The 21032-nt window shown below is 47.2% G+C and overlaps 1 protein-coding gene across 1 annotated transcript in view; it reads left to right on the forward strand.

Moving 5' to 3' along the window:
• The window catches only part of LOC110504418 (short transient receptor potential channel 7-like), a 63397-nt gene that overhangs the window by 11952 nt on the left and 30413 nt on the right, over window positions 1-21032 (forward strand). Inside the window, exons 3-6 of the mRNA XM_036970441.1 lie at window positions 2171-2335; window positions 4613-4829; window positions 8347-8580; window positions 15813-16077. Coding sequence (XP_036826336.1) covers window positions 2171-2335; window positions 4613-4829; window positions 8347-8580; window positions 15813-16077 — 881 coding nt within the window. The remainder of the gene's footprint in view (window positions 1-2170; window positions 2336-4612; window positions 4830-8346; window positions 8581-15812; window positions 16078-21032) is intronic.

The following is a 21032-nucleotide window of genomic DNA, read 5'->3' on the forward strand; positions in this document are numbered from 1 at the left end:
AAAGTAACAAGTAATTAAAGAGCCGCAGTAAAATAACAATAGCGAGACTATATACAGGGGGATACCTGTACAGAGTCAATGTGCAGGGGCACCGGTGTCGAGGTAAAATGTACGTGTCGGTAGAGTTATTAAAGTGACTATGTATAGATGATAACAACAGAGAGTAGCATCGGTCTAAAAGAGGGGGGTGGGGGGTGATGTAAATAGTCTGGGTGGCCATTTGATTAGGTGTTCAGGAGTCTTATGGCTTGGTGGTAGAAGCCGTTTAGAAGCCTCTTGGACCTAGACTTGGCGCTCCGGTACCGCTTGCTATGCGGTAGCGGAGAGAACAGTCTATGACTAGAGTGGCTGGAGTCTTTGACAATTTCTAGGGCCTTCCTCTGACACCGCCTGGTATAGAGGTCCTGGATGGCACGAAGCTTGGCCCCAGTGATGTACTGGGCTGTACGCACTACCCTCTGTAGTGCCTTGCGTTTGGAGGCCGAGCAGTTGCCATACCAGGCAGTGATGCAACCAGTGTGTGTGTGCAGCTATAGAACCTTTTGAGGAGCTGAGGACCCATGCCAAACCTTTTCAGTCTCCTGATGGGAAATAGGTTTTGTCGTGCCATCTTCACAACTGGCTTGGTGTGCTTGGACCATGTTAGTTTGTTGGTGATGTTGACACCAAGGAACTTGAAGCTCTCAACCAGCTCCACTACAGCCCAGTCGATGAGAATGTGGGCGTGCTTGGTCCTCTTTTTCCTGCAGTCCACAATCATCTCCTTTGTCTTGATCACGTTGCGGGAGAGGTTGTTGTCCTGGCACCACACAGCCAGGTCTCTGACCTCCTCCCTAAAGGCTGTCTCGTCATTGTCGGTGATCAGGCCTACCACTGTTGTGTCATAGACAAACTTAATGATGGTGTGCCTGGCCGTGTAGTCATGAGTGAACAGGGAGTACAGGAGGGGACTGAGCACGCACCCCTGAGGAGCCCCTGTGTTGAGGATCAGCGTGGCGGATGTGTTGTTACCTACCCTTATCACCTGGGGGCTGCCCAATAGGAAGACCAAGATCCAGTTGCAGAAGGAGGTGTTTAGTCACAGGATCCTTAGCTTATTGATGAGCTTTGATGGCACTGTGGTATTGAACGCTGAAATGTAGTCAATGAATAGCGTTCTCACAATAGCGTTCCTTTTGTCCGGGTGGGAAAGGGCAGTGTGGAGTGCAATAGAGATTCATCATCTGTCGATGTGTTTTGGCAGTATGCAAATTGGAGTAGGTCTAGGGATTCCCGGATAATGGTGTTGATGTGAGCCATGACCAGACTTTTCAAAGCACTTCATGGCTACAGACGTGAGTGGTACGGGTTGGTAGTCACTTAGGCAGGTTACCTTAGTGTTCTTGGGCACAGGGACTATGGTGGTCTGCTTAAAACATGTTGGTATGACAGACTCGGACAAGGAGAGGTTGAATTGTCAGTGAAGTTTGAAAATGCCAATTGGTCAGCGCATAATCGCAGTACACGTCCTGGTTATCCGTCTGGCCCTGCGGCCTTGTGAATGTTGACTTGTTTAAAGGTCTTCTCACATTGGCTGTGGAGGGCGTGATCACACAGTTTTCCGGAACAGCTGGTGCTCTCATGCATGTTTCAGTGTTATTTGCCTCGAGGCAAGAATATAAGTAGTTTAGCTCATCTGGTAGGCTCGTGTCACTGGGCAGCTCTCAGCTGTGCTTCCCTTTGTAGTCTGTAATGGTTTTCAAGCCCTGTCACATCCAACGAGCTTCAGAGCCGGTCTACTACGATTCAATCTTAGTCCTGTAATAACACTTTTCCTGTTTGATGGGCACAGCGGGATTTCTTATGAGCTTCTGGGTTAGGGTCCCGCTCCTTGAAAGCGGTAATCTATGGATTCTGCTGTAGCTATATGACTGTAGTTTTAATTATTTTATACAGTTCATGGCCCACACTTCCTGTCAGCAGGAGTAAGAACTCACCCACACTTCCTGTCAGCAGGAGCAAGAACTTTGTGCTTTGCTAATATACAGTAGCCGTCTTTATGTAAGTGTGGGACAGTGTGTTTTCATCTCTCTCTCTCTCTCTCTCTCTCTCTCTCTCTCTCTTTCTCTCTCTCTCTCTGTTTTTTAATTATATTTAGTGTGTTTCCATCTCTCCCTCTCTCTGTCTGTAGTTTGTGGCCCATCCTAACTGCCAGCAGCAGCTGCTGACTATCTGGTATGAGAACCTGTCAGATCTGAGGCAGCAGTCCATCGGAGTCAAGTGTTGGACCGTTCTGGCGGTCAGCTTGGGACTGCCCTTCTTGGCTCTCGCCTACTGGATCATGCCCTGCAGCAAGGTAATGAATGTATGCAGACGCACCTACAGTATACACACACACACCTGCGTGCTTAAGTGCACACACAGACAATGTGTGTGTGTGTGAGTGTGTGTGTGTGTGTGTGTGTGTTTGACACCTGGCGTGTGGGAGCAGTAATACCCTTGTGGGGGTTCTAGGGGCTGTTGTCAGTAAGATGATTTCTAACCAATGGACGACAGACAGTTAGAGAGGCAACTCCTCCTATAGCAGGAGGAAGACACTGTAAATATCACACTAACCTTAACCTCCACTGGCAGGTCCCTCCCAGCATCCTCTCTGACACTGGCACAGCCTCTGGAGAGACAGGAAGAGAAAGGAAAGGACATAAAAAGAGCAAGCCAAGGGGAATTAAGTGGGTAGGGAGCGGAACGGTGACAGGAGAGTGGAGAAGGATGCATAAGAGTGAGTGAGCGAGAGAGAGAGAGAGAGAGAGAGAGGAGAGGAAATGGACAGAGACTGACTGAGGGAGGGAGGGAGGGAGGGAGGGAGGGAGGGAGGGAGGGAGGGAGAGAGGGAGGGAGGGAGGGAGGGAGGGAGAGAGGGAGGGAGGGAGAGAGGGAGGGAGGGAGGGAGGGAGGGAGAGAGAGAGAGAGGGAGGGAGGGAGAGAGGGAGGGAGGGAGGGAGGGAGGGAGGGAAATGGACAGAGACTAAGGGGAAAGATGGGAGATGTACAGGGAGACTGAGGGAGTCTGAGAGAGAGAGATGGAGGGAGTATGGATTGAGGGGTGATCAGAGATGGTCTCTGCTGATGATGTCTGTAATAGGACCGTATCAGGGTCCAGTCACCCCTTTTACTGCTGCTAACACCTACTGAGAGAGACACAGGCAGCCAAGACCCCTCCACACTGAGAAGTACAGCAGGATCTCTCCCTACCGCAATCTGCTGAGAATCCAAATGGAACCTTATATTTTCTCCCTACATAGTGCACTACGTTTAGTAAAAAGTAGTCCATTACATTATAGGAATATGGTGCAGTTTGGGACGTAGCTAGTTCCTGTTCAGAGTAAACAGATGTAAACAGATGGGAAAGACACACACCTGATTGATTTGGTTAAGATGGCAATGTGGCGGCAGGTAGTCTAGCACTTAGAGCGTTGGATCAGTTACAGAAAGGCAGCTGGTTCGAATCCCACAAATCTGCCGATGTGCCCTTGAGCAAGACACTTACACCTAATTGCGTCTGTAAGTCGCTCTGGATAAGAGTGTCTGCTATATGACTGATGTAAATGTGGTGATCAACACCCTTGATGTACTGTTGGTTGATGTGGGACACGCACACAGCACAATGGCTGTGTGTTAAATGAACAAGCTTGCATGTTAATATTTACAAATACATGTGCCTGTGATTTTGAGTGCATAGTTTTGAATGTTAAGTGTGTCGATCTGCATCCCTCTGAAGCATAACTGTGTTTGTGTTGGTGTGCCACTCTGTACCTGTCTGATTCTCTATTTCTGAATAGTAGAACACACAACCAGATTCATATTTCACACACACTGTCTTATTTAGTGTTTTCTCTTCAGACTTTGATTTCTGGACATGGGCCACTAGAGGGTCAATAAAATAGAAGTTATGTTAGCTACCCTCCAATGGAGAATTGTTCTATTCAGTTGACAGGAGTATTGAGTCTGACTCCAATTCTGAATTAGCTGATCCCTAAGTCTGACTTAACTGAATGTTTTGTTTTTCAGCCTCAGGTTAGAGAATATAGTCCACACTAGTTCCACTAAGTCAGTTTATTATGACACCTCCTGACAGTGATACTGTTTCTTTGCAATATCATGTACACATTTAACATGGATTTATTACATTTAAGCAATAAGGCATCTCTATGGTTTGTGGTATATGGCTAATATATCACGACTAGGGGATGTTCTTAGCACGACGGAATGCAGAGTGCCTGGATGCAGACCTTAGCTGTGGTATATTGGCCATAGCCCACAATCTCCTGAGGTGCCTTGTTGCTGTTATAAACTTGTTACAAACATAATGACAGCAGTAACAATACATGTTTTGTCATACCTGTGGTATATGTTCTGACATACCACAGCTGTCAGCCAATCAGCATTCAGGGCTTATAATCACATTTGAACCATTTAGTAAACACTTTTATCCAGAGGGACTTAGTGCATTCACCTTAAGATAGCGAGGCAAGACATCCACATCACAGTCATAGTGAGTCGACATTCTCCTCGATGAAGCAGCGTAAAGAAAGACTAATCCAGCTGTTGTATGTTTTGACCCTGTTTGTTTTAGTTGGGTCAGATCCTGAGAAGTCCTTTCATGAAGTTTGTGGCCCACGCCGTGTCCTTCACCATCTTCCTGGGCCTGCTGGTCATCAACGCCTCAGACCGCTTTGAGGGGGTCAAGAACCTGCCCAACGAGACCATCACTGACCACCCTCGTCAGGTGTTCCGGGTCAAGACCACTCAGTTCTCCTGGACGGAGATGCTGATCATGAAGTGGGTGCTGGGTGAGTAGGGGAGAGGGAGAGAAGGGGATAGAGGTAAGAGGGGAGGAAATGAGGGAGGTAAGAGGAAGAATGTGAGGGAATGGATTTAAGAGAGAAAGAAGGAAAGGATGGTGGATGGAGAGAAAGAAATAGGAAAAGAGAAAGAAAGAGAGTGGTGCCCACAAACATAAGATCAATCATTACAAAAGAATCCACTGGTTTCTCCGTCTCTTCTCCCCCCCCCCCCCCCCCCCCCCCCCCTCTCACTCTCTCTCAATTAAATGTACATTTATTCCATTTCAATTTAAGGGCTTTTATTGCCATGGAAAACAACAGCAAGTGAAATAGATAATACACATATGTGAAATGAAAAAAGAAGTGAAACAGTGAATGTTACACTCACAAAGTTCCAAAAGAATAAAGACATTTCAAATGTCATATTATGTCTATACTGTATATAGTCTTGTAATGATGTGCAAATAGTTTAAGTACAAAATAAATAAACATAAATATAGGTTGTATTTACAATGGTGTTTGTTCTTCACTGGTTGCCCTTTTCTTGTGGCAACAGGTCACAAATCTTGCTGCTGTGATGGCACACTGTGGTATTTCACCCAATAGATATGGGAGTTAATCAAAATGGGATCTGTTTTCAAATTCTTTGTGGGTCTGTGTAATCTGAGGGAAATATGTGTCACTAATATGGTCGTACATTTGGCAGGAGGTTAGGAAGTGCAGCTCAGTTTCCACCTCATTTTGTGGGCAGTGAGCACATAGCCTGTCTTCTTGTCACACCCTGTTCTGTTTACCTGTCCTTGTGCTGTCCTTGTGATTGTCTCCACCCCCTCCAGGTGTCACCCATCTCCCCCAGGTATTTAAACCATTCACCATAGTGAAGGCGTAGGCTCAGGTTTTCTGGGTCTCTATGTTTTGGTTGGATAGGTTTTTCAATTTCTTTCTCAGGTTTTTGCATTCTTCATCAAACCATTTGTCATTGTTGTTCATTTTCTTAGGTTGTCTCCTTGACATTTTTAGATTTGAAACTGAGAGGTCAAATATACTGTTTAGGTTTTCTACTGCCAAGTTTACACCTTCACTTGAATTTGATGTTGCCTAATTGTTTTTTGGTTGATTTCCACACTACTTTCCTCCCATCTATAGCATTTCTTAATATTATTCAGTTATTTTTGTGACTCAAGATTGAGCACAGCTCTGTTCAAGTAGAGTGTGATTTTGCTGTGATCTGGTAGGGATGTCAGTGGGCTGACTGTGAACGCTCTGAGAGACTCTGGGTTGAGGTCAGTGATAAAGTAGTCTACAGTACTACTGCCAAGAGATGAGCTATAGGTGTACCTACCGTAGAAGTCTCATAAAAGCCTACCACATACCCAGCGTCTGACAGAGCTGCAGGAGTTGTGACCTGTTTTTGTTGGTTATGTTGTCGTAGTTGTGCCTAGAGGGGCAAATATGGGAGGAAATGCTGTCACCTCCAGGTAGGTGTTTGTCCCCCTGTGTGCTGAGGTGTCAGGTTCTTGTCCAGTTCTGTCATTTAGGTCACCAGAGACTAGTACATGTCCCTGGGCCTGGAAATGGTTGATCTCCCCGTCTAGGATGGAGAAGCTGTCACCGTTAACTTGTTATGGCTACAATCCCGCTAAAGGGATCGATATGACAACTACCAGTGAAAATAGAGGGTGCCAAATTCAAACCACAGAAATCTCATAATTCCTAAAACATACACGTGTCTTATATCATTTTAAAGGTAATCTTGTTGTTAATCCCACCAAAGTGTCTGATTTCAAATATGCTTTTCAGCAAAAGCACTACAAACGATTTTGTTAGGTCTCCACCAAACCACAATAAGCACAGCCATTTTCCAGCGATATATAGCATTCACAAAAAGCAGAAATAGAGATAAAATTAATCACTAACCTTGAATTATCTTCATCAGATGACACTCATAGGACTTCATGTTACACAATACATGCATGTTTTGTTTGATTAAGTTCATATTTATATAAAGAAATCTGAGTTCACATTGGCGTATTAGATTCACTAGTTCCAAAAACATCAAGTGATTTTGCATAGCCACACCGTTTCAACAGAAATACTCATCATAAATGTAGATGATAATACAAGATATACACATGGAATTATATATAGACCTCTGCTTAATGCAACCGCTGTGTCAGATTTGAAAAAACATTTACGGAAAAAGCAACCCATGCAATAATCTGAGACGGCGCTCAGAACAGAAGCCAAATTAGCCGCCATGTTGGAGTCAACAGAAACCAGAAAATACATGATAAATGTTTCCTTACCTTTGATGAACTTCATCAGAATGCAGTCCTAGGAATCCCAGGTCCACAATAAATGCTTGATTTGCTACGAAAATGTCCGTTATTTGTGTCCAATTAGCTACTTTGGTTATCGCGTTTGGTAAACAATTTCTCTCTCTAATGTCCACTATAACATGACGAAATGTCAAAAAGTTTCGTAACAGTCAATAGAAACATGTCAAACGATTTACTGAATCAATCTTTAGATTGTTGTTTACATATATCTTGAATAACGTTCCAACTGGAGAATTAGAATGACTTCAGATGACCGGTGGAACGCAGGTGCTTCCCCTGTGAACGCGCATGGTGAAAGCATGGTCAACTCGTGGCATTGGTGACTATTTCCTGTCTCACTCGACCCCGCTTCACATTAGAGTCATCAGACAAAGTTCTATTGATTGTTGACATCTAGTGGTAGGCGTAGGAAGTGAAAACTCATCCATAGCTCGCTGTAATTTCAATGAGAGCTTGGTTGAAAATCTGCCACCCCTAGAAAAAATCCAAACAGGAAGTGGAATTTCTCAGGTTTTTGCCTGCAATATGTGTTCTGTTATACTCACAGACATAATTCAAACAGTTGGCCGTCTACAATGGGCACCTTTTCATTCAAGCTACTCAATACTGCCCCTGCAGCCATAAAAAGTTAAAGTATGGGGATTCTATTGGGGGATATATGTAGCAGACATGAGGACATTTTCCTCTGTTGAGAACATGTCCTTATTCATTTCTAGACACATGTAAAATGTTCCTGTTTTGACTAATTTAATAAAGTGGGTTAGGTCTGCTCTATAACAAATTAGCATAACACCTGAGTCTCTTCCCTGTTTCACACCTGGTATTTTGGTGGGTGGGACTACCAGCTCTCTGTAACCTAGAGGGCAACCAGTGGGTCCATCTCCTTTATACTTTATACCATGTTTCTTATCGGTTGACAATGTCCGTATTTCCAATCTCTTTGATGAATTCCGGGTTCCTGCTCTTTAGGGAAAAGGCGTCATCTGCCTTTGGCCTAAAGAGCAGGAACCCAGACTTCATCAAAGAAATTGGAAATACAGACATTCTCAACCAACAAGAAACATCAGACCAGAATGAGACAGTAAAAGCTTTGTGTTCCATAGTGTATAGAGTTGTTTTTGTGTGGTTTAGGCACAGACCACCATCTCTCTCTCTCTCTCTCTCTCTCTCTCTCTCTCTCTCAGGTATGATCTGGTCAGAGGTCAAGGAGATCTGGGTGGACGGCCCTAGAGAGTACGTGAATCACCTATGGAACGTGTTAGACTTCGGCATGTTGTCTATCTTCGTAGCATCGTTCACCGCTCGGCTCATGGCCTTCCTCAAGGCCTCCAAGGCCCAGCTGTACGTAGACCAGTTTGTGACCAACGAAGACATCCGCAACGCGTCCCTACCTACTGAGGTTGCCTACTACACCTATGGTGCGTGGAAATATACAGTTGGCATTCTCATTTTCTACCCTTCTACGAGTGTCTACATTAGCCACTGTGCTCTAGTACCCTTCACAGTACACTGCTCAAGCCCCCTAATCACTGCCGTCATCTTGTGGTGTGGGGTTGTTATGACAACGACTGTTTAAAGTAAGCTGCTACGCAGTCTGCATACACACGCATATGCCGGCTTCCCCACTGTTTACACACAAACACTTTGAAACAGCCAACAGACAATGACGCACTCAGTCACACACCCTGATCTCTGGTAGTTGTCTGTGTGCGTATGTGTTTATCTCTCCTGGTGGTTTTGTAATGAGGAAGTATTTTTCAAAGGATGAAAACAAAGTGCTTATGAGTAAACAAATTATTCGTTTTGAACCACTCCGGCGCTGTAAGTTGTCCAGTATTCCCTTAAGACCTCACTCTCTTAAGACCTTTCTCTCTCTCTCCCTCCCCTCTCTCTAATGTATATCTCTCTCACCCTCCCCTCTCTCTCTAATGTATATCTCGCTCTCCCTCCCCTCTCTCTAATGTATATCTCTCTCACCCTCCCCTCTCTCTCTAATGTATATCTCGCTCTCCCTCCCCTCTCTCTCTAATGTATATCTCTCTCCCTCCCCTCTCTCTCTAATGTATATCTCTCTCTCCCTCCCCTCTCTCTCGAATGTATATCTCTCTCCCTCCCCTCTCTCTCTAATGTATATCTCTCCCTCCCTCCCATCTCTCTAATGTATATCTCTCTCACCCTCCCCTCTCTCTCTAATGTATATCTCGCTCTCCCTCCCCTCTCTCTCTAATGTATATCTCTCTCCCTCCCCTCTCTCTCTAATGTATATCTCGCTCTCCCTCCCCTCTCTCTCTAATGTATATCTCGCTCTCCCTCCCCTCTCTCTCTAATGTATATCTCTCTCCCTCCCCTCTCTCTAATGTATATCTCTCTCTCCCTCCACTCTCTCTCTAATGTATATCTCGCTCTCCCTCCCCTCTCTCTCTAATGTATATCTCTCTCCCTCCCCTCTCTCTCTAATGTATATCTCTCTCCCTCCCCTCTCTCTCTAATGTATATCTCGCTCTCCCTCCCCTCTCTCTCTAATGTATATCTCTCTCTCCCTCCACTCTCTCTCTAATGTATATCTCGCTCTCCCTCCCCTCTCTCTCTAATGTATATCTCTCTCACCCTCCCCTCTCTCTCTAATGTATATCTCGCTCTCCCTCCCCTCTCTCTCTAATGTATATCTCTCTCTCCCTCCCCCTCTCTCGAATGTATATCTCTCTCCCTCCCCTCTCTCTCTAATGTATATCTCTCTCTCCAATGTATATCTCGCTCTCCCTCCCCCTCTCTCGAATGTATATCTCTCTCCCTCCCCTTTCTCTCGCTAATGTATATCTCTCTCTCCCTCCCCTCTCTCTCTAATGTATATCTCTCTCTCGCTCCCCTCTCTCTCTAATGTATATCTCGCTCTCCCTCCCCTCTCTCCCTCTAATGTATATCTCTCCCTCCCCTTTCTCTCTCTAATGTATATCTCTCTCTCCCTCCCCTTTCTCTCTCTAATGTATATCTCTCTCCCTCCCCTTTCTCTCTCTAATGTATATCTCTCTCACCTCCCCTCTCTCTAATGTATATCTCGCTCACCCTCCCCTCTCTCTCTAATGTATATCTCGCTCTCCCTCCCCTCTCTCTCTAATGTATATCTCTCTCACCCTCCCCTCTCTCTCTAATGTATATCTCGCTCTCCCTCCCCTCTCTCTCTAATGTATATCTCTCTCCCTCCCCTCTCTCTCTAATGTATATCTCTCTCCCTCCCCTCTCTCTCTAATGTATATCTCTCTCTCCCTCCCCCTCTCTCGAATGTATATCTCTCTCCCTCCCCTCTCTCTCTAATGTATATCTCTCTCTCCAATGTATATCTCGCTCTCCCTCCCCCTCTCTCGAATGTATATCTCTCTCCCTCCCCTTTCTCTCGCTAATGTATATCTCTCTCTCCCTCCCCTCTCTCTCTAATGTATATCTCTCTCTCCCTCCCCTCTCTCTCTAATGTATATCTCGCTCTCCCTCCCCTCTCTCCCTCTAATGTATATCTCTCCCTCCCCTTTCTCTCTCTAATGTATATCTCTCTCTCCCTCCCCTTTCTCTCTCTAATGTATATCTCTCTCCCTCCCCTTTCTCTCTCTAATGTATATCTCTCTCACCTCCCCTCTCTCTAATGTATATCTCGCTCTCCCTCCCCTCTCTCTCTAATGTATATCTCGCTCCCTCCCCTTTCTCTCTCTAATGTATATATCTCTCTCCCTCCCCTTTCTCTCTCTAATGTATATCTCTCTCTCGCTCCCCTTCCTCTCTCTCTAATGTATATCTCTCTCCCTCCCCTTTCTCTCTGTCTAATGTATATCTCTCTCCCTCCCCTTTCTGTCGCTCTAATGTATATATCTCTCTCCCACCCCTTTCTCTCTCTTTAATGTATATCTCTCTCTCCCTCCCCTTTCTCTCTCTCTACTGTATATCTCTCTCTCCCTCCCCTTTCTCTCTCTCTAATGTATATCTCTCTCCCTCCCCTTTCTCTCTCTCTAATGTATATCTCTCTCCCTCCCCTTTCTCTCTCTCTAATGTATATCTCTCTCCCTCCCCTTCCTCTCTCTCTAATGTATATCTCTCTCCCCCTCCCCGTTCTCTCTCTCTAATGTATATCTCTCTCCCTCCCCTCTCTCTCTAATGTATATCTCTCTCCCTCCCCTCTCTCTCTAATGTATATCTCTCTCTCCCTCCCCCTCTCTCGAATGTATATCTCGCTCTCCCTCCCCTCTCTCTCTAATGTATATCTCTCTCACCCTCCCCTCTCTCTCTAATGTATATCTCGCTCTCCCTCCCCTCTCTCTCTAATGTATATCTCTCTCACCCTCCCCTCTCTCTCTAATGTATATCTCGCTCTCCCTCCCCTCTCTCTCTAATGTATATCTCTCTCCCTCCCCTTTCTCTCTCTAATGTATATCTCTCTCCCTCCCCTCTCTCTCTAATGTATATCTCTCTCTCCCTCCCCCTCTCTCGAATGTATATCTCTCTCCCTCCCTCTCTCTCTAATGTATATCTCTCTCTCCAATGTATATCTCGCTCTCCCTCCCCCTCTCTCGAATGTATATCTCTCTCCCTCCCCTTTCTCTCGCTAATGTATATCTCTCTCTCCCTCCCCTCTCTCTCTAATGTATATCTCTCTCTCCCTCCCCTCTCTCTCTAATGTATATCTCGCTCTCCCTCCCCTCTCTCCCTCTAATGTATATCTCTCCCTCCCCTTTCTCTCTTTAATGTATATCTCTCTCTCCCTCCCCTTTCTCTCTCTAATGTATATCTCTCTCCCTCCACTTTCTCTCTCTAATGTATATCTCTCTCCCTCCCCTCTCTCTCTAATGTATATCTCTCTCCCTGCCCTCTCTCTCTAATGTATATCTCTCTCCCTCCACTCTCTCTCTAATGTATATCTCTCTCCCTGCCCTCTCTCTCTAATGTATATCTCTCTCCCGCCCCTTTCTATCTCTAATGTATATCTCTCTCTCCCTCTCCTCTCTCTCTAATGTATATCTCGCTCTCCCTCCCCTCTCTCTCTAATGTATATCTCTCTCCCTCCCCTTTCTCTCTCTAATGTATATCTCTCTCTCCCTCCCCTCTCTCTCTAATGTATATCTCGGTCTCCCTCCCCTCTCTCTCTAATGTATATCTCTCTCCCTCCCCTTTCTCTCTCTAATGTATATCTCTCTCACCCTCCCCTCTCTCTCTAATGTATATCTCGCTCTCCCTCCCCTCTCTCTCTAATGTATATCTCTCTCCCTCCCCTTTCTCTCTCTAATGTATATCTCTCTCTCTTTCCCCTCTCTCTCTAATGTATATCTCGCTCCCTCCCCTTTCTCTCTCTAATGTAAATATCTCTCCCCCTCCCCTTTCTCTCTCTAATGCATATCTCTCTCTCCCTCCCCTTCTTCTCTCTCTAATGTATATCTCTCTCTCCCTCCCCTTTCTCTCTGTCTAATGTATATCTCTCTCCCTCCCCTTTCTCTGTCTCTAATGTATATCTCTCTCCCTCCCCTTTCTCTCCCTCTAATGTATATCTCTCTCTCCCTCCCCTTCTTCTCTCTCTAATGTATATCTCTCTCTCCCTCCCCTTTCTCTCCCTCTAATGTATATCTCTCTCCCTCCCCTCTCTCTCTAATGTATATCTCTCTCTCCCTCCCCTTCTTCTCTCTCTAATGTATATCTCTCTCTCCCTCCCCTTTCTCTCGCTCTAATGTATATCTCTCTCCCTCCCCTTTCTCTCCCTCTAATGTATATCTCTCTCCCTCCCCTTTCTCTCTCTCTCTAATGTATGTCTCTCTCCCTCTCCTCTCTCTCTAATGTATATCTCGCTCTCCCTCCCCTCTCTCTCTAATGTATATCTCTCTCCCTCCCCTTTCTCTCTCTAATGTATATCTCTCTCTCCCTCCCCTCTCTCTCTAATGTATATCTCGGTCTCCCTCCCCTCTCTCTCTAATGTATATCTCTCTCCCTCCCCTTTCTCTCTCTAATGTATATCTCTCTCACCCTCCCCTCTCTCTCTAATGTATATCTCGCTCTCCCTCCCCTCTCTCTCTAATGTATATCTCTCTCCCTCCCCTTTCTCTCTCTAATGTATATCTCTCTCTCTTTCCCCTCTCTCTCTAATGTATATCTCGCTCCCTCCCCTTTCTCTCTCTAATGTATATATCTCTCCCCCTCCCCTTTCTCTCTCTAATGTATATCTCTCTCTCCCTCCCCTTCTTCTCTCTCTAATGTATATCTCTCTCTCCCTCCCCTTTCTCTCTGTCTAATGTATATCTCTCTCCCTCCCCTTTCTCTGTCTCTAATGTATATCTCTCTCCCTCCCCTTTCTCTCCCTCTAATGTATATCTCTCTCTCCCTCCCCTTCTTCTCTCTCTAATGTATATCTCTCTCTCCCTCCCCTTTCTCTCCCTCTAATGTATATCTCTCTCCCTCCCCTCTCTCTCTAATGTATATCTCTCTCTCCCTCCCCTTCTTCTCTCTCTAATGTATATCTCTCTCTCCCTCCCCTTTCTCTCGCTCTAATGTATATCTCTCTCCCTCCCCTTTCTCTCCCTCTAATGTATATCTCTCTCCCTCCCCTTTCTCTCTCTCTCTAATGTATGTCTCTCTCCCTCCCCTCTCTCTAGCTAATGTATATCTCTCTCCCTCCCCTTCCTCTCTCTCTAATGTATATCTCTCTCCCTCCCCTTTCTCTCTCTCTAATGTATGTCTCTCTCCCTCCCCTCTCTCTCTAATGTATATCTCTCTCTCCCTCCCCTTCCTCTCTCTCTAATGTATATCTCTCTCCCCCTCCCCGTTCTCGCTCTCTAATGTATATCTCTCTCCCTCCCCTCTCTCTCTAATGTATATCTCTCTCTCCCTCCCCTCTCTCTCTAATGTATGTCTCTCTCCATCCCCTCTCTCTCTAATGTATATCTCTCTCCCTCCCCTTTCTCTCTCTAATGTATATCTCTCTCTCCCTCCCCTTCCTCTCTCTCTAATGTATATCTCTCTCTCCCTCCCCTTTCTCTCTCTCTACTGTATATCTCTCTCTCCCTCCCCTTTCTCTCTCTCTAATGTATATCTCTCTCCCTCCCCTTTCTCTGTCTCTAATGTATATCTCTCTCCCTCCCCTTTCTCTCTCTCTAATGTATATCTCTCTCCCTCCCCTTTCTCTCTCTCTAATGTATATCTCTCTCCCTCCCCTTTCTCTCTCTCTAATGTATATCTCTCTCCCTCCCCTTTCTCTCTCTCTAATGTATATCTCTCTCCCTCCACCTTTCTCTCTCTCTAATGTATATCTCTCTCCCTCCACTTTCTCTCTCTAATGTATATCTCTCTCCCTCCCCTCTCTCTCTAATGTATATCTCTCTCCCTGCCCTCTCTCTCTAATGTATATCTCTCTCCCTCCACTCTCTCTCTAATGTATATCTATCTCCCTGCCCTCTCTCTCTAATGTATATCTCTCTCCCTCCCCTTTCTTACTCTAATGTATATCTCTCTCTCCCTCTCCTCTCTCTCTAATGTATATCTCGCTCTCCCTCCCCTCTCTCTCTAATGTATATCTCTCTCCCTCCCCTTTCTCTCTCTAATGTATATCTCTCTCTCCCTCCCCTCTCTCTCTAATGTATATCTCGCTCTCCCTCCCCCTCTCTCGAATGTATATCTCTCTCCCTCCCCTTTCTCTCGCTAATGTATATCTCTCTCTCCCTCCCCTCTCTCTCTAATGTATATCTCGGTCTCCCTCCCCTCTCTCTCTAATGTATATCTCTCTCCCTCCCCTTTCTCTCTCTAATGTATATCTCTCTCACCCTCCCCTCTCTCTCTAATGTATATCTCGCTCTCCCTCCCCTCTCTCTCTAATGTATATCTCGCTCCCTCCCCTTTCTCTCTCTTATGTATATATTTCTCTCCCTCCCCTTTCTCTCTCTAATGTATATCTCTCTCTCCCTCCCCTTTCTCTCTCTAATGTATCTCTCTCTCCCTCCCCTCTCTCTCTAATGTATATCTCTCCCTCCCCTTTCTCTCTAATGTTTATCTCTCCCTCCCCTCTTTCTCTAATATGTATCTCTCTCCCTCCCCTCTCTCTCTAATGTATCTCTCTCCCTCCCCTCTCTCTAATGTATATCTCTCCCTCCCATCTCTCTCTAATGTTTGTCTCTCTCTCCCTGTCTCTCTAATCCCTGCATCTCCCTCCATGTTTCTCTCTCCATTACCCCTTCTCCTTTCACCTACCTTGAAATGACATTCACTTTCTACTCTCACTCTCCCAACAACATCTCATAGTTTCGCTTAGAAGTGATGTAGTATGAATAAACGCGTATGTTTGACGGATGAATTCCACGCGTTTTACTGGTTTGATTCTGCATGGTAATGGGGTTGAAACAGGAACAGCTCAAAGTTGAACAGTTTAAGCATTACTTCCGAGGGGTTACGGTTAGGGCTGTGGTTTGGGGATGGCTTAAAACAAAGTAATACAAATGACACACTATCACCATCAGGTATCATCCGTATTCTTACTATTCTCGCCATTTGCCAGGGGTCTGTGAACTGCTGTAGCTCAGTGGTCTGAGCAGCACTCTTCGGCTCCGAGGATCACGACTTCGCATGTCCGAAATCAAAGTCTGTTTCTAGTGATCAGGCTCCTCTCTCCCTTCCCCTCCCCTCCCTCTTTCAGCCAGGAATAAGTGGCGTCCGTCGGACCCCCAGATCATCTCGGAGGGTCTGTATGCCATCGCTGTGGTGCTGAGTTTCTCCCGCATCGCCTACATCCTGCCGGCCAACGAGAGCTTCGGCCCCCTCCAGATCTCCCTGGGCCGGACGGTGAAGGACATCTTTAAGTTCATGGTGATCTTCATCATGGTGTTTGTGGCCTTCATGATCGGCATGTTCAACCTCTACTCCCACTACCTGGGAGCCAAGTACAACCCTGCCTTCACCACGTGAGTGGGACCACACACCCACACGCGCATCTTCAACCTCTACTCCTACTACCCGGGGGCCAAGTACAACCCTAGCTTCTCCACTTCAAAATCACATACTGTTCACATACACTTTGCATCGTATTAGTGTGTAGAGAGATAGAAACTCAGCCTTACTTTATTTCTATCAAATCTCTCTTCTGAAACGACAGGTGTAAGCAGTGTCTGGCTACATCTCTGGCCAGTTTATTAGTAGACATCCGCCATGATGTTTTCTGGAATCTTGCCAGTCCTTTCACATCTTTGATGACTAGCAAAATTGGGACTCATTCAATGTCCGTCTGTTGTTTTTAGCAACGTTGCTTTGTGATATCAATCATCTTTACTCTGAGGCAGGCTCATTTAGGAACCTTTTGTCACGATTTATCTTAGAGAGAGAAGGCACACACATTCAGACACTGTCAGTCCTCTTCCCTCCTCTCCTCTCCTCCTCTCCTATCTCCTCTCCTCCTCTCCTATCTCCTCTCCTGTGTCATATGACTCAGACTGAAAGTTTCCACGCAATCATCTTTTAGTCACTTTGCTAATGGGTTTTGAGTCCAGCCTGCCTGTCAGTCAGTCAGTCTGTCGGTCAGTCAGTCAGTCTGTCCATCTGTCAGTCAGTCAGTGTGTTTTAAGTTGTGAGTTAGAGAACCGTGGCGTGTAGGATGGGTTCTGCTTGGCTGATCACATAGAACTGCCAGTCTGCTGAGGTGGTACTAGTATACATCACTTCTCACCTCACACAGGATACGCAGTGTCAGGGCTATATTTTGGACTCTAAGGCCCAATTAGTATTGTCTAAGTGTTGTTGATGTGTTTCTACCCAAACACGAGTTAGATCAGTCTGTAATAAGAAAGGCTTTGCCTTGAAACATAATTGGGATTTGTTTCTGATGTCAGTTTTGGGGATATTTTTCCACAAATATTTTTACCTCTTGAATTGCTAGTGTGAGCTGTTATGAGTCAACTCTTCTATTGAAAAGTTGTTACTCATGCCACAAGGGGTCAGTACGACTCCAGTTCTGACTCGGCTTGCATCAGAAAAAAAACAATAACAGTTGAGTTCGTCTATATTTGAAGGTGTCAACATACATTCCGTCACTCCTTTCTATGTTGCTGTGTGTGTGTGTGTGTGTGTGTGTGTGTGTGTGTGTGTGTGTGTGTGTGTGTGTGTGTGTGTGTGTGTGTGTGTGTGTGTGTGTGTGTGTGTGTGTGTGTGTGTGTGTGTGTGTGTGTGTGTGTGTGTGCGCGCGCGTGTCTGTTATTGCTCTGTGTGATTAAGTATAGTTGACAGGGCAGGTTTTGATGGAGGATGGTAGCGAGGGCTGGGTTGATGGCTCTGGTGGTGATGGAGGCAGGTGTCAGTGATAATGATACCCCAGGTGGAGGCACGTTGAGTGGGTGCCAGGGAAAGGGTGAACGAGGGTCTCTGGAGGATGGCTTGAGGGTTCAGACTGCTGAGGTGATGAGATTGTCTCTATGTTCTAGTCAGCCATGCATGACAAATGCTCCACAGACCGATGAAGGCTAGAGGAGGAAAGTAGGAATGAGTATGGAGTGGAGAGATGGGATAGAAAGACTAGAGGGAGAAGGAGAGCAGCAGAGGTGGATTTTTGGCTGGCTCAGTGAGGGAAACTGGCCAGAGCCACCGACACTGGAGGAGAGGTGAGAGAGAGGAAATTAAAGAGGGAGAGGAAGAAAGAGAGAGACCTACAGATGCTGTTTCCTAATTTGGCTGAGTTTCTCGAAGCAGGAAAATAATCCTGCAGCAATAAGAAATGTGAATAATTTGTTGATTAGAATTCAAATACATTTTTTAAGTGAAAATTACAAACTTTAGAAGCTTTTTTAAACCTTGAATACACTACAAGTTTGCTTGTCATGAAACAACAGGATGATCAAATTAAGATACGCATCTGTGCACAGACACAGAGAAAAATATGAATGAGGGAGAGGGCAAAACCAAGAAACAGAGAGATATTATCATGTTTTGGGATGGAGTGAGAGAGGCAGAGTGGAGAGAGAAAGAGATGAGAATGATACAGAGAGAGGGGTTTAGAGGGAGCCGTAATCAAATCAAATCAAATCAGATCACATTTTATTGGTCACATACACATATTTAGCCGTTCTTATTGTGGGTGTAGCGAAATGCTTGTGTTCCTAGCTCCAACAGTGCAGTAATTTCTAACAATTCACAACAATAAAGACAAATCTAAAAAATAAAATAAATACGTCAAGCTAAGGATATATAGACATAAAATGAGTGATAGAAGGAAAAAAGGAGAGAGGGACTGAGATGTTGAGAGATGGCAGGGAGAGTTTGAGAGTGATATAGCGGTTGAGAGATGGCAGGGAGAGTTTGAGAGTGATATAGAGGTTGAGAGATGGCAGGGAGAGTTTGAGAGTGATATAGAGGTTGAGAGATGGCAGGGAGAGTTTGAGAGTGATATAGAGGTTGAGAGATGGCAGGGTGAGTTTGAGAGTGATATAGAGGTTGAGAGATGGCAGGGTGAGTTTGAGAGTGATATAGAGGTTGAGATAGAGGGATCAGAGTGAAGGAGAGTGGTCATTAACTCCTATGGATATGTGATTGGGGATGTGTCATGATCTGTCATGCCAGTCAAACACATCATCATTTCAATATGATGTTGAGAAACACAGGGGCAGCAGTGAACGAGAGGGGGGGTGGAGCGAGAGAGAGAGTGGGGGGTTGGAAGAGAGAGGGTGGGGGGTTGGGAGAGAGAGGGTGGGGGGGAAAGAAAGAGAGAGAGAGTGGGGGGTTGAGAGAGAGAGAGTGGGGGGGTTGGGAGAGAGAGAGGGTGGGGGGGAAGAGAGAGAGAGAGTGGGGGGTTGGGAGAGAGATTGGGGGTTGGGAGAGAGGGGGGGTGAAAGAGAGAGAGAGAGAGAGAGTGGGGGGTTGGGAGAGAGGGCGGGTGTGGGTGGGGAGAGGGAAAGAGAGAGAGTGGGGGGTTGGGAGAGAGAGGGGGGGTTGGGAGAGAGGGAAAGAAAGAGAGAGTGGGGGGTTGGGAGAGAGGGGGGGTTGGGAGAGAGGGAAAGAGAGAGAGAGTGGGGGGTTGGGAGAGAGGGGTGGGTTGGGAGAGAGGGAAAGAGAGGGGGTTGGGAGAGAGGGAAAGAGAGAGGGTTGGGAGAGAGGGAAAGAGAGGGGGATGGGAGAGAGGGAAAGAGAGAGGGGTTGGGAGAGAGGGGGGGTGGGTGGGGAGAGGGAAAGAGAGAGAGTGGGGGGTTGGGAGAGAGAGGGGGGGTTGGGAGAGAGGGAAAGAGAGAGAGTGGGGGGTTCGGAGAGAGGGGGGGTTGGGAGAGAGGGAAAGAGAGAGAGAGTGGGGGGTTGGGAGAGAGGGGTGGGTTGGGAGAGAGGGAAAGAGAGGAAGTTGGGAGAGAGGGAAAGAGAGAGGGTTGGGAGAGAGGGGGGGTGGGTGGGGAGAGGGAAAGAGAGAGAGTGGGGGGTTGGGAGAGAGAGGGGTGGTTGGGAGAGAGGGAAAGAGAGAGAGTGGGGGGTTGGGAGAGAGGGGGGGTGTTGGGAGAGAGGGAAAGAGAGGGGGTTGGGACAGAGGGAAAGAGGGGGTTGGGAGAGAGGGAAAGAGAGAGGGTGGGGGGGAAGAGAGAGAGAGAGAGAGTGGGGGTTGAGAGAGAGAGGGTGGGGGGGAAGAGAGAGAGAGAGAGAGTGGGGGGTTGGGAGAGAGATGGAGAGAGGGAAAGAGAGAGAGTGGAGGGGGTTGGGAGAGAGAGGGGGGGTTGGGAGAGAGGGAAAGAGAGAGAGTGGGGGGTTCGGAGAGAGGGGGGGTTGGGAGAGAGGGAAAGAGAGAGAGAGTGGGGGGTTGGGAGAGAGGGAAAGAGAGGAAGTTGGGAGAGAGGGAAAGAGAGAGGGCTGGGAGAGAGGGGGGGTGGGTGGGGAGAGGGAAAGAGAGAGAGTGGGGGGTTGGGAGAGAGAGGGGTGGTTGGGAGAGAGGGAAAGAGAGAGAGAGTGGGGGTTGGGAGAGAGGGGGGGTGTTGGGAGAGAGGGAAAGAGAGGGGGTTGGGAGAGAGGGAAAGAGAGAGGGTGGGGGGGAAGAGAGAGAGAGAGAGTGGGGGTTGAGAGAGAGAGAGGGTGGGGGGGAAGAGAGAGAGAGAGAGAGTGGGGGGTTGGGAGAGAGAGAGGGAGAGAGGGAAAGAGAGAGAGTGGGGGGGGGTTGGGAGAGAGGGGTGGGTTGGGAGAGAGGGAAAGAGAGGGGGTTGGGAGAGAGGGAAAGAGAGGGGGTTGGGAGAGAGGGAAAGAGAGAGGGGTTGGGAGAGAGAGGGGTGGTTGGGAGAGAGGGAAAGAGAGAGAGAGTGGGGGTTGGGAGAGAGGGGGGGTGTTGGGACAGAGGGAAAGAGGGGGTTGGGAGAGAGGGAAAGAGAGAGGGTGGGGGGGAAGAGAGAGAGAGAGAGTGGGGGTTGAGAGAGAGAGAGGGTGGGGGGGAAGAGAGAGAGAGAGAGAGTGGGGGGTTGGGAGAGAGAGAGGGAGAGAGGGAAAGAGAGAGAGTGGGGGGGGGTTGGGAGAGAGGGGTGGGTTGGGAGAGAGGGAAAGAGAGGGGGTTGGGAGAGAGGGAAAGAGAGGGGGTTGGGAGAGAGGGAAAGAGAGAGGGGTTGGGAGAGAGGGGGGGTGGGTGGGGAGAGGGAAAGAGAGAGAGTGGGATGTTGGGAGTGAGGGGGGGTGGGCGGGGAGAGGGAAAGAGAGAGAGTGGGGTGTTCGGAGAGAGACGTGGGGTTGGGAGAGGGAAAGAGAGAGAGAGTGGGTGGTTGGGAGAGAGGGGGGGTTGGGAGAAAGGGAAAGAGAGAGAGAGTGGGGGGTTGGGAGAGAGAGGGTGGGTGGGAAAGAGAGAGTGGGGGGTTGGGAGGGTGGGGGGGTGGGTGGGGAGAGGGAAAGAGAGAGAGTGGGGGGTTGGGAGAGAGAGGGG

This window comes from Oncorhynchus mykiss, chromosome 31 (genome assembly GCF_013265735.2).
Source record: "Oncorhynchus mykiss isolate Arlee chromosome 31, USDA_OmykA_1.1, whole genome shotgun sequence".
In the NCBI taxonomy this organism is placed as follows: domain Eukaryota; kingdom Metazoa; phylum Chordata; class Actinopteri; order Salmoniformes; family Salmonidae; genus Oncorhynchus; species Oncorhynchus mykiss.